Source organism: Opisthocomus hoazin, chromosome Z, assembly GCF_030867145.1.
Source record: "Opisthocomus hoazin isolate bOpiHoa1 chromosome Z, bOpiHoa1.hap1, whole genome shotgun sequence".
Classification (NCBI taxonomy): Eukaryota; Metazoa; Chordata; class Aves; order Opisthocomiformes; family Opisthocomidae; genus Opisthocomus; species Opisthocomus hoazin.
In genome coordinates, this window is record NC_134454.1 from 8264789 (window position 1) to 8277312 (window position 12524).

General features: G+C 46.3%; 1 protein-coding gene and 1 long non-coding RNA gene across 8 annotated transcripts in view; one reads left to right on the top strand and one right to left on the bottom strand.

Annotated features, from left to right (window-relative positions):
• SMARCA2 (SWI/SNF related BAF chromatin remodeling complex subunit ATPase 2) overlaps positions 1–10285 on the bottom strand; it is a 118758-nt gene extending 108473 nt beyond the window's left edge. The window contains exons 1-2 of one of the 5 annotated variants that reach the window (XM_075410973.1): positions 10196–10285; positions 391–651 (exon numbers count right to left, since the gene is read on the bottom strand). In XM_075410973.1, coding sequence (XP_075267088.1) covers positions 391–615 — 225 coding nt within the window. In that variant the 5' untranslated portion in view covers positions 616–651; positions 10196–10285. Of the gene's footprint in view, positions 1–390; positions 652–8639; positions 8714–8987; positions 9005–9781; positions 9799–10195 lie in introns of those variants that run through there. The other 4 variants (XM_075410975.1, XM_075410976.1, XM_075410974.1 and 1 more) reach the window with 4 other exon arrangements.
• The window catches only part of LOC142358831 (uncharacterized), a 31005-nt gene continuing 28670 nt past the window's right edge, over positions 10190–12524 (top strand). For 2 of the 3 annotated variants that reach the window (XR_012761894.1, XR_012761896.1), the window contains exon 1: positions 10190–10245. This is a non-coding gene — a long non-coding RNA (uncharacterized LOC142358831). The remainder of the gene's footprint in view (positions 10246–12524) is intronic. The other variant, XR_012761895.1, reaches the window with a different exon arrangement.

Consider the following 12524-nt stretch of genomic DNA (forward strand, 5'->3'; position numbering starts at 1 on the left):
TTTCTGCCCCTCAAGTCAACTCCCATTAATAAACTGAGCATGATGTCCATGGTACGGAGTATTTCCACTGGCCAGCCTGGGCTGGCTGTCTGGTTGTGTTCCCTCCCAGCTCCTGCATAGCTGCTTGTTAGCTGAATACAGGAAACTGAAAAAAGTCCTTAATTTCTTAGCAACAACTGAAAACATCGGTGTTACCAACATTCTTCTCCTACTAAATCCAAAACACAGCAGCTACAAGGAGGAAAATTAACTAAATTCCAGCTGAAACCAGAACAAGGTGATACATGATGTCTAAGAGCACTTATTCAGTTCTAAACGTAGTGTAAGTAGCTTTTTTAATCAGTGGAGAAAACTGTAGGAAGAAAAGGTTCACTTATAATAAACTATTACCTTATGCATTTGGTGCATGCCTTCCTGTGGATAATCAGTAGGCCCCATTGTTGGCATTGGATGCGGGACACTGGGCGGACCAGGACTTGGCCCCATCATGCTGTGAACTGAGCCAGGAGATGGCCCTGGTCCTGGGCTAGGTCCTAGAATCGGTCCAGGTGAAGGTCCTGGTCCAGGGGAAGGACCAGGATGAGGCATGGCGCCAGGGTCTGTAGGTGTGGACATCTATTTTCTGTCTCCTTTTCAATTAGCAGAATAGCTCTGATAACAAAAACAAAACAAAACCAGAATTTCTATGTGACATTAGGGGCATTGAAAAAAATGTAATAAAATCTACTGGCAATCATTACACACATACACACGCAAGCTGTCATCAGCAGAAAATGCTGCACTGAAATTCATACTTCTAAACTTATGGTAATGCAGCAAAACAAGTATTAAAAGGATTATTAAGACTATTTTCTGACTTTATTTTTAAAGTTAGATATTAATGTAGGATCTCTCTGGTTACCCCTGTATGCAATCCTAATATCAAACAAAACAGACAACAGAGAACACAATTACTTTGGACTGAAGAATTACAATCCACTTGAGGGGTTCTGTAGACGTCAGAAACCAGAAGAGTGCAGCTCAGGTGGCTTATAAAACAGTAGGTGCCCTGGGAACACCTGACAGGCTTTTACACGCTGGAAAACCAACCATTACTATATTCTTACTTCTGTGTTCTTAGCAGAACAAATTCATGTAGGCTACAGGCTTGAAATACTCTTCAGTATTCCAAGAACTTTTATCAATGCCTAACATTGGTAAACATTACTGTTTACTCATGCCAGAGTATTGTAACACAGTGACGCAGCTGCCATATTTTTACAAAACTGAGTCAGTTGCTGCCAATGAGATCAGTCAGGTTTCTTTATATTCCCCATTCCCAACAGCACCTTCTCCATGTGTTTGATCACACAGTGGTCTCATTATTTGAGTAGTTAGGCCAGCAGAAAAGTAACCCTATATTAAAAGAAAAAAACAACACAACACTACCAAACCATCTGGTGATACAGGTTACTGAACTGAAAGGACAGATGAGTCCCGATGCCAGTAGAAGGAAGCAAGTAGGACCACCACTTTCAGCAGCAGCTGACCCTTAGATGGGATTAGCCTCTTCCCTTTACTCACTTTGGGTGTAGTTTTATAGTAAGGTTACCTGCTCATGACTACTTGTCCCATAATAATAAAGCCAATACAACAAAAAATGAGTCTTACTAAAAAACATTCCAATTTGGTACATTACAAGGTAATTACAATGTAATGGTACACTACAAGGCCTAAGACAGCTCCCTGTCCCAGCCACTCCCCTTACAGAATTTATCACAGGAGAGTGTTCCACCTTCCATATCCAAGTTTATCACTATCCCTAGTTAGCAGTAACTACTTTCTAACATGAGTTAGTGGTGTAACCCTCTTACGACACTGGTTATATAAGGCCACACTGTAACACTGCAAACACCCTAGCTTGTAGTCAAATTAAGAAAGAAACACTCAAGCAGAACAAAGTACCTTTCCAAGGTTCCCAACAAAGCAGAAAGGAGGCACATCAGGAAGACATGTCAGAAAAGTGGATTGGTGCTTACTGCTAGCAATCAGGGAATTCAAAGCTTACAGAACTGATCACCTTTCTTCTTTTATGAGCAAGAGTCTTCACTCATCAGAACCCACACAGAAGATAAAATGCTACAGTAACATCAAGACTGTTTTCACTTATTTACCTGCAATTGCCTCATTGTTCTGTCAGGATCAAAACCAGCTTAACAGCTTCTGCTTATAAATTCCCTTTGTTATGTTTTAACTACTACTCTCTTCTGATTAAAGGCAACAAATTAGAACAATGCTTAACTCATTTAAAACAAAATATCCTCACCTAAAATAGGCTATCTTGGGATCCTATTTCCCTGCAAGGGAAAACAAGGATATGCCTACAAAGCTTCCCTATTCAAAACAAAATGCTACAGTCACTAATTAGTCCCCTACAACCCCATGCCACTACCACAAAAAGTAATCAAGTTTTCAAATGTTTACAACTGCATGCACCATGCCATAGCTTCCTAGAAGAGGCCTATAGTTTGGCTGTATGAAGGACAACAGACACTTCCACGCATCGAAGAGGTTTTGTATGAGTCAATCACTACACCGCAAAGTATAAGACTGACACTCTCTGCACGCTGTGAGCCGTTTAACAAGGCAGAACCTAGCACCACCACTACCCAGAAAAATTTACACAGAACCACAACACAATCAATTACAAAACTACTATCAGTACACAGTATCTCAAAATACCCTAATTCACAGAAGACTTCTACCTACTCCTATGTACTAAAATGGGTATCAAAATCTTACCCTCTATTCACCTCTACTTCAACTTGCAGTTCTCATAAAAATCAACTGGCTCCAGTCTCAGCTCCACTAGTTACACTGTTAATTACATATACATTGAACGTGTCCTGTACACAAATTTGGAATACTTAAGTCTTTTTAATGGGCTAGCAAGTGCCTAACCTGTGAAAAACAATAACTGCCAGAGGGGAATGTTGCACCCCTTACACTGGATCAAATCCCTTCATTATCTTTCTTTAAGAACAGACAAATTCACCCAATGTTACATAATTGTGAATTGTCTTAAACAGATTTGCAGTCAGAGATTTTTGTGTGCCAAAGAACACACTTCTATGCAAAAGAAACAAAAAAGTAATTTATAAGATCTATATCAGGGGAACATAAAATACATGAAAATACTACCTGAATGGAAGCAACAAATCCTGTCCAAAAATACTGATGGACATAAAGAGACAAAGTAATTTTCTCTGGAAATACTAGTTCACAAAACAAAACACAAAAAAAAAAAACAGCCACTGCAATAAACCAGAACACATTATACATGGCTGTTACGGTTTAGCCTGAATTTGCAACAAAGAACCAGGCAGTTACTCTCTCATGCCTTCCCCCTCCCCAGTGGGATGGGGAGCAGAATCAGAAAAAAAAAGGCAAAAAACTCATGGCTTGGGATGAGAGCAGTTTAACAGCATGGCAAAGGGAGAAGAAAACAGCAATCAATAATACTGACCCAAAGCACCTGCAACGTGCAGTGTTCTCACCACCCGATGCTCAGCTTGCTCCTGAGCAGCAAAAGCCCCTCCTTCAGCCAGTTCCCCACTGAAATACTGAGCATGACCTCACCTGGCATAGAATATCCCATTTGATTGGCGGTTTGAGTCAGCCCAGCCAGCTTCTTCTGAAAATCAGTTCTGTCCCAGCTGAATCCAGGACATTATCCACCCCTTATTCTCTACCATCTATGTCATCTGAACCCAGGACAATGGCCCTCCCAACTAAGGATCTGTTCACAGAATTGCTAAAACGCTTATGATTTAACTTGTTTCAAATATAGCTTAGTTTATATTTATTAAGACTGAGATGGTATAAAAAACCCACAGAAATTAGGCACCCTGCTCTCATTAAAATTCAGTAAGAACTAGATACCTAACTCCTCTAGGCCCTTATAAACGTCTGATTAAAGTCAAAGCAAAAATCTACAGAGACATCAGGTGCAACAGTGGCCAGGCTCCATCCACATAATATTGGCATTAGTTTGGGTAAATTCTGGTGCCTATCACGACATAAGCAAATTGAAGCCACCTCCCTGCCAAAGCCAGTGTTGACCGATTTGTTTGGACTGGTTTTTAATGAGTAGTGCCAGCCAGAATTACAAAGCCGGGTGGGAGCAGGGGCGGTGTAAATGCTTCTAACAGATTATAATGACTTTCCTAAAATGAAAAAAACAAATTTGCATCTCATTGTCCCAAACGATAAGGCTGCTTGCCCTGATTACCAAATGCATTACATACTGTCTAATTGCTTCTCAAGTGTCCAATCTTAACATTTCCTCAAAACCCTCATGGGAATAGCGCTACTCACATGACTTCAAATAAGATGTATCTGTTCTTGAACTGTAATCCCTTTTAACTTCTTAGGTTTATTCACACCAACATCACCAAATCTCTTTTGTGAACAGCCACAAATAGAACTAGTGGGGATGGAATTAGTTGTGGTGATAATGCAGTTCCTCCTGCGGTGTCAGCAAATTTCTAGACCTCTGCAGGGCACACCAGAGTTGAGACAGAGAGGGGAAAAAAATCTGTCACTGTCAAGGTAACTTTAGCCAGATGCATATACAAGAAGAGACACAAAATCAAGAGCTGATGCTGAAGGCAGAGACTTAGAATCCCTGCTCAACTATTTGTAGATCAAACAGTTTAGGACAGTGGGTATCTACTACAAAGAATTAGAAGGAATATTCCCTGAGCATAAATGTTTCTCCACTATCACTTTATACACACCTAGAAGGTTTTGTAGATATAGCTAATTCATTGTACAATAGGGTCTCCATCAGCTCAGTGTTTTGGGACCCACAGCATCCAAGCACATTACACATATTTTGGTATAAACCTGCTACAAAACCAAAGGTACAAAGGCATGAATTTCCTTCACATGGAGAAAGTATGCAACACTAGCAGATCCAAAACTAAAACAGAGCAGGTAACAAACCACCCACATTAATCTGGAATTCAAGACCAGATGACACCCAGAAGGATCCAGAGATTATAGACTGCTTTGACACAGGGCACCCACAGTCTAACAACAGAGCAGTAAGTATTTATCATTCTTCTGGCTGTTTCCCTTCACCATCCAGTGTAACTTCTGCCTTTCCGTGACGGAGTCAACCTAAACTGAACTTCAGCCAGCATGTTTAGGTTAGATCCTCTGCCTTGGATAGGCAGTGGAAAGTAAGGAAACTACACCACTTGGACCTGATGCAAAGGAAATCTGGACCCACGCAACAGCCACATACATGCTGCAAAGCAGACTGTAACTTTGCCTTCACAGAAAAATAATTACAGTCTACTTCTCCCCACACGTCTACAACTGAAGTCATGATTCACAGGTGGCTGCAAACAGATATGCTGTGAAACTGTGATACACCTATAAAGAGGTTATCTTTATTACACTACCACAGAAAACATGAAATGATACTGTCAGCAACTCATAGTATTTTCTTAATCTGCTAACCATAATAAAATGAAGATGTTAAAAGTTTAAGAATAGATTAATAATGACAGCATCTTATCATAATAAAAATGAGTAACTTACGGTACTTGGCAGCAAATCAGTGTTTTGTATTCTACAACCCCACAGGACAACCCACACTACTATTTATGAGGATTTAACTACTGTCACTTCATCAAGCAATGGTTCAATCGATAAACAGGTTTACATGAAAGAACAAAAAATCAGTAAGGCGAAGAGTCCAATCTTTAACAAACATAAACCAGAGTTACTGATTTCACGTAAGAGAACCCAAACACAGTAACAGCTGAGAGATTCTGCTTCTGCATACTCACATATGTAACTTTACTGTAACTTCAAAACCTTCTGGAAGGGAATCTGCAGTTTAAACTACAAACCACAGAAGAAGAAATGCTGCATATTAATTGGTTATCCAGACACTTAGGCCAGAGACAAAAAAAACTCTGGACACTGCTTTAGCCGCTTGTCCAGCTGTCTGCATGCAGCCCAGCAGAGCTAGCAAACGGGTGGTGTGCTTACACCAGAAACTTCACTGTCTGAGCTGTGCTGCACAAGGCTCCTTTTCACATGCAGAGACAGTTTACTTTAGGATGATAGTGCTAATACTACCCACTTCCAACCCTTACAAATATTCTTGCAAAAATTCTTATTCCTACTGTGTAGCTGTTTCAGTTTTTCATAAAGCAACTTCTCAACTACTCACAGCCTACCCTCTTAGAAAAAAACAAAATCAGGACCAAGAAATGACTGGCTAACAGCAGAGGGTTGAAGGTACCACGGACAGTCAGCAGGCGTCACCGTAAGTCAGAGTTCACCCAAGTTAGTCTAAGCTCTGCTGACAGACTTTTCAACGAAAAGACTACAGCACAGGCATATGATCCTTTCTGCTCAATAGGCAATAGCCTTCAGGAGAAGAGGAGAGCAGATAGCCGCAGTCAGAAGTTTAACTGCCTTTTAACCCCACAGCCAAAGTCACGGCCGACAATGTCCAAGATCACTTTCATGTTTGCTATGTGTGTACATTCCACAGTACATCTCACGCACAGAAGACTGACTCATGACAGCACTGACTGGTTACAGATTAAGTTTCCATACACATACGTGACATTTACTATGGGTATTAATCACAGTTATTGAACATCACCTTCACATTAGATTCTGCAAAACAAAAGCCATAATGAGAGGTAGGCAGAAGCAAAGGAACTCGCCGTATTACCGACAGACCTTGTCTTTACTTGAACGGGGAATGAGAGAAGGAAGAAGGGAGAAGACTGTTTTAAATACAAGTTACTTCTGGTAAAATATCAGTGAAGATATGAAAAAGGTATTGTTTCTGTAACAACAACCGTATCTTGAACATTTTGCCCCAGGGTCCGAGCTCTAAATGATCCACCTGGGTGCTCACATCCTGCAATGATACATAGGAAATGCTCTCTACCAAGTGGAGACAAACAGGAAAATGTTTCTGTCTAAGAAGTGATGACTTTACATGCATTTGAGACAAATGCAACAATTTTCAGTACCAGTGTTCCTGTTCTACTATACTTGCAAACTACCAAAGCTGTATTTAAGTAAGCCTCACATCTTTCCCGTATTCATCCTTCCTTATTTTGTCTTGCAAATAAGGCATAAGCTTTTCTCTACTGCCATTTTCATGACACGTGAGCTCTATGTCATAACGTTGTGTTTACTGCTCCACTAGAGGATCAAACAAATAAAAAACTAAATGGATAAAGTTCAAAAGAGGTGGAGGTCCAGGAAACACTCTTTATACACAGAGAACTTCAACAGCAGCAGAAAACACAGAAAATGTAATATGTATTTTAATGAGTAACTTGCAAAAATGTTCTTAGTCATAGGAACAATGAAAAGTCTCCTTCTGAAAAGGAAGGTCCTAATCAGGACCATGAAAATTGCAGGTAAAAGTACAGACGTTTTTTAAAGTTGCTACTGTGCACATCCTGACCTTAACTTCAAAAGTCCAACAAAAACTGAGAAAATATATCTGCAGATACTAATTTCATGCAGACCTTTGTCAAGAATATATTTAATATAAGAATGCTAGCTGGAACACTTTTTCTCTTGTCAATTTTCAAGCCTCAGGTGTTGGTGAAAGCGTTTTTCAAGCTTGACAAGAAATGCTCACAGACCACTTCAGAAATGAACAAAAGATCTAAGACTGCTTTGAACACACTCTCCCGGCGCATGTTCTATGAAACACCACAGAAATACCAGTTCTAAAGCCGAGACACAACTCATGAGAGAAATACTGTATTTAATGAAGCTTCACCCTCACTCTGCTAAGTCCACATACGCTGTATGATACACTTTGCTTTACATTTATATTTAAATGCTCATTATCCATACAATCTTTTTGCTTTCTATTACCGATATATATGGGCATAAATATCTGCCTCCAATCCTATCCTTCTGGTACACCACTTTTTTTCCCTAGAATAACGGAAGGACAAAAGAAACAAAGACAGACAGTGATAGGGCAATTAGGTTCCCCAAGAGAAAGTGTGCCTTTATTTGCACAACAATACTAACTTACACAAAAGAGACTGCCCCACCCCGAACATGTAACTGGTATACTACTAAAGGAACTAAATTCCGGTACAATGTCACTGTCTGGGTCTTAGGGACTTTGGCTAAAACCAAGTAACACTGAAGAAATACGAAGCAAAAACGAAAAGAATGCAAGCAGAACAATGCCTTGTCATAGATCCTGTATAACTTTTTTTACAGAAAGCATGCAGAATACTAGAAGTTGTAAAAGTAAAAAAAAAAAAAAAAAAAAAAACAAACAACAAACCTTTATAGCTTCAATTCAATTGGTTATTTACCTGCCTATCTAAAATATTCCTCAAGAGGCATTTTGAAAACAACAGCGTTAAGCTAAAGTTTGGAAAGTCTGAATGTCAAAGCCCAGCAGCAGAGACCAATGAAAACCAACTCCGGTGCGATCCGTGCAGTCACGCTGACGTTCCACCGCTCTGTTTACCTGAGCGCAACGCACGCTCAGGAAAAAAAAAAAAAAAAAAGAGCAAAGCCCCGCCCGGTGAACCGCAACTTCATCCCGAGCTCAGGAGAGCCGCCACTTTCCCAGCTACCTGCAGTCTGTTGTCCCACCGTGACACTCCCGGGGACGAGACCGGCCACCACCCCACGGGCGGCGGGGCGGCACGGCGCGGCACGGCGCAGGGGAGGCCCGCCCGGCCGCTCCGCCCGTCCCTCGGCGGCAGCGCTCCGCCTCGGCACCGCCGCGCGGTTCTGCCGGCCCCGCCGGGCTGCGCGTAGGCCTCGGCGCCGCCCGCCGCCGCCCGCCTTCCTGGAAAGTTTTCGCCCGGGCCGACAGGCTCTAGAACGTCCCCGCCTGGAGACCCGGCCCCGCCTCCTCCTTCCCTCCGCGAATCAATGGCTGCGCCGCACCCGGCGGCGGGCCGCGCAGGGCCCCGTACCTCGGCGGAGGCGGGCGGGCGGGCGAGCAGCCGGGGCATGCCTCCGGGCTCGGCTGGGCCCGTCTCCCCGCCGCCCCTCGCCGCCGCGTCACGCCGACCAAACGTGTCTGGCGGCGGCGACTTCCTGATCCTCCGCCGCCCGCACGGGCGGAGGGACGGGAGAGGCCACCCCCCCGCCGCCTCCCTCTGCCCCGCGGAGGCCCGGGGACGGGCTCCGCTGCTCTCCCGCCCCGCCCGGCAGCCGGCTGCAAGCGGCGGCCGCCCCCGGCAGGGGAAGGAACTTTCCCGGGCGCCGACCACCGCCGTCCCCCTCTCCCGGCGGGGCAGTGCGGGCCGCGGCTACCTGAGCGTGCATCCCCGCGGCCGCCCGGCCCCGTCAAACACTACCAAAAAAAAAAAAAAAATTTCCGTGCACACCGGAAATAAAACGCTTCTTGCTCGGCAGGCGATTACAAAATTGCAAGCGCATGTTTTGCGCCGCTCCGCTCCGCCGGCTGCTGCAAGGCGGGTGCGGGCGAGGGGGGGAGGCATGATTTCTGCAGGGAAACGGGGCGGGGGGACACACACGACACACGGAAGGTATTCGGGGAAGTCAGTCGCGACACCTCCACAGCGAGAGTCAGCGACTGCACCGTTAAAAACAGAGACTGAAGAGCAACAGGAGCCGCAGCCTGCCGGGCGACGTCCCGGCCTCCCCCCCCCCCCCCCCGCCACCGGCGCTTGTGACAGGCAGGCAGGGAGATGATCCGGATCATGGCCTCCCTGGCTCCGCCGGGGAACGCCGCTCCTCTCACCACGGGCAAGACGTCTCCCCCGCGCACCATCTTCCTCCCTCCGCACGCCTCCACACTTCCCTTTCCTCGGCCGGGTCTACGCGAGCCTGTTGCCACGGCGGAGGAACGGCACCCCCCCCCCCCCCCCAGCAACGCACCCTCACCGGACACCGCGAACTTCACCCCGGGGGGTGGGGGGGGGAGGGGGTGTCAAAACTTTCTTCTCTCCACCCACCGGGGGATATAAATATTCGGGAGGGCCGGGCGCCGGAGAAGGCGGGGAGGGGAAGCAGGTGGCACGGCGGCGGCCGGCGGGGACGTCGCTCGGGGAGGGAAGGTGGGCACGGTGCGTTGCCGCCGCGATCGCCAACAATAAAGGACGGCGGGAGGCACCGCCGCGCCGGGGACGGGACCGAGCTATTAAGTTCCCTTTACCTTCGGCCCAGGAGGAGCGCCGTGGCGGGGTGTCGCTCCTCTCCCCCTCGGTGAGTCACCCGAGCCCGGAGCCGGAGCGGGGGGCTAGATTACGAACATGACTTCACTGCTGACAGCCATTCCCTCCTCTTCCTAAACTCCTGCCCCTCCTCCGGCCCCCTCCCGCCGCCTCCCCTCACCGACGACACTGCTCAGGAAGCGCCGTTCCCATTGGCTCCCGGTGAGGGAGCGCCCGCCCCCCCCTGCGCAGAAGCGGCGGTTCTATTGGGCCGGCTCCCTGTCGCTCAAGCGGGGAGGCGGTGTGCGGGAGCGTGGCGGGCAGGGAGGGAGGGACGGTTGCGTGACCGGGCCGAGGGCCACGCTCGTGTGCGCTGAGGGGAGGGGGCGGCGGTACTGGCGGGAGTAGTTTGGGGAGAGGTGAAGAATGTGCTGGAAGTCCGTCGTGCCGCTGTCCCAGCCCGCCGGGGCGAGCCCGCCGCCGCTGGGAGGGGGCAGCCTGCGGGCGTTGGGGTCCCCATGCCTTTAAAAAGGAAAAAAAAAAGGGGGGGGGGGGTGAAGGCATGAGGTGGCGTTGTCAGTCGTCCCGAAACTTACAGCCCGTCCTCGGTCTCCGACGGCGGAGGCTGCCGAGAACGTTCCCGCGGAGCCGGCGCGTCAGTGAGGCGGGGTGCCGCTGCCGACGGCCGCCAGGCAGGAGCCGGCGCCGGGGCGGGCGGCGGGCAGCCGCCCGCCCTCTCGGGAGAGCTGGCTGCCGCTTGCGGCGGGTCTGGAGGCGGCTGCTGGAGACGTCGCCAGATATAATAAGGCTGTGTGTGAAGAACGGAGGTGGATCTCTTCCTTCGGAGGGATAGGAGGGGTAAATAGTGTAATTACGTTTGTTCGGTCTTGCTGGCTTCCGTCCTTGTCGCTGGAAGTACGCTGTTCAGCTCTGCGTGCTGGTGCTGTTCTGGTATGGGGGGTTTTTTTAAGCCTGTAGCTCGTTTACCTGGTGTGCGGCCAAGCTCTGCGGGGCGCCCACGCTGTCTGCAGAAGCTGTACCTGTTTGTGTAACAAACGGCTAAGTACCTCATTAAAGTGATGGGCCTGCCAGTCTGAGGGGTGCTTTTGAACACCGGTACAAGAGTCCACGTTAAAAAGAAGAAAAAAAAAAAAAAAACAAACTAGTGTAGTTAAAAACGATAGCTAGTGTAACTCCCTTACAGTGGATTTCACTTTGTGGCACGGAGTGAAAGCGCGGAGAGGAGCTTCAGCACCGAAATCGGCAGCTGCTACGGACGCCCGGGTGACGGTATTTAACATGAAGTTCCTCTGCTGTGGCCAGGTGCGGTAGTTAAGGACCCGAAGCAATGCTGGGAGCACCAGATGCGACCTGCGGTCATTAAGTGACAGCTATTGTTCACGTGGTGTTTAGCTTGGGGCTTTTTTTTTTTTAGTGGTTGAATAGGAGCAGTAGTGCTGGCAATACGGGGCTAATTACTGCTGTTTCTGTAGTTTTCCAAGGTGTTAATCGTTGGCTTAATCGGATTTGTTATGTAAAACGACTACCGAAACGCTGAAAGATAAGTGTGTAATGATTAGTGCTAACTGGACAGCACTAAGTATCCAAAGAATAAATAAATTTAAAAAAAATAAAAGGCTGTATTTTCAGTTCACCATCGTCTGTGAAAAATATTTACTTGGGAACAAAATCAGACCAATGGAAACGTTTTGTCTACAAAAAAGCCAGTATCATTATGTAAGACTCTTGACCCACGAGTAATTTATAACTTTGGTTTTAGCTTGGTCTTGAACTATGAGTTGCAACCTGGTGTCTTAGAGATAAAAGAATATAGTTAACTTTCTTGGAAAATTATGCTGGTGAAAATGAAAGGGGTTAAGGGATTTTTCTTTTATTTTTTTTTTCTTCGTACCCTACTGTAACTCTCATTAGGCAGTATTATTTTTTTTTCCTCTTCTCTCTCCATTCCCCAGAGTAAATCTGAAGGCCCTTTGCCTACTTTCCCTCTGAAGAGAAAATGAGCCTTAAATAACAGAGGGGAAGCTTCCTTGCGAGACAGCACAACTGCTTGGTGGACTCAGCAGCATTCAAACCATTCTAAAAGAGGTCAAGCCATTATTTTTGGTAGAAAGCATACAGAGCAGAAAAAATGAGTATAAAATTAATCTTCCACGCAGAAGAAAAGTTCACTTGACTTTGGGATAAATGCACCAATGTTTATTTTGGGAAGGATGCAGCAGCTAGTTTCATTTTGGGGCAACAAAAACACCAGTTGAATGGGCACATTGTTGATGTCAATCTGAAGGCCTTTTTCTTTTTTTTGTATTTTGA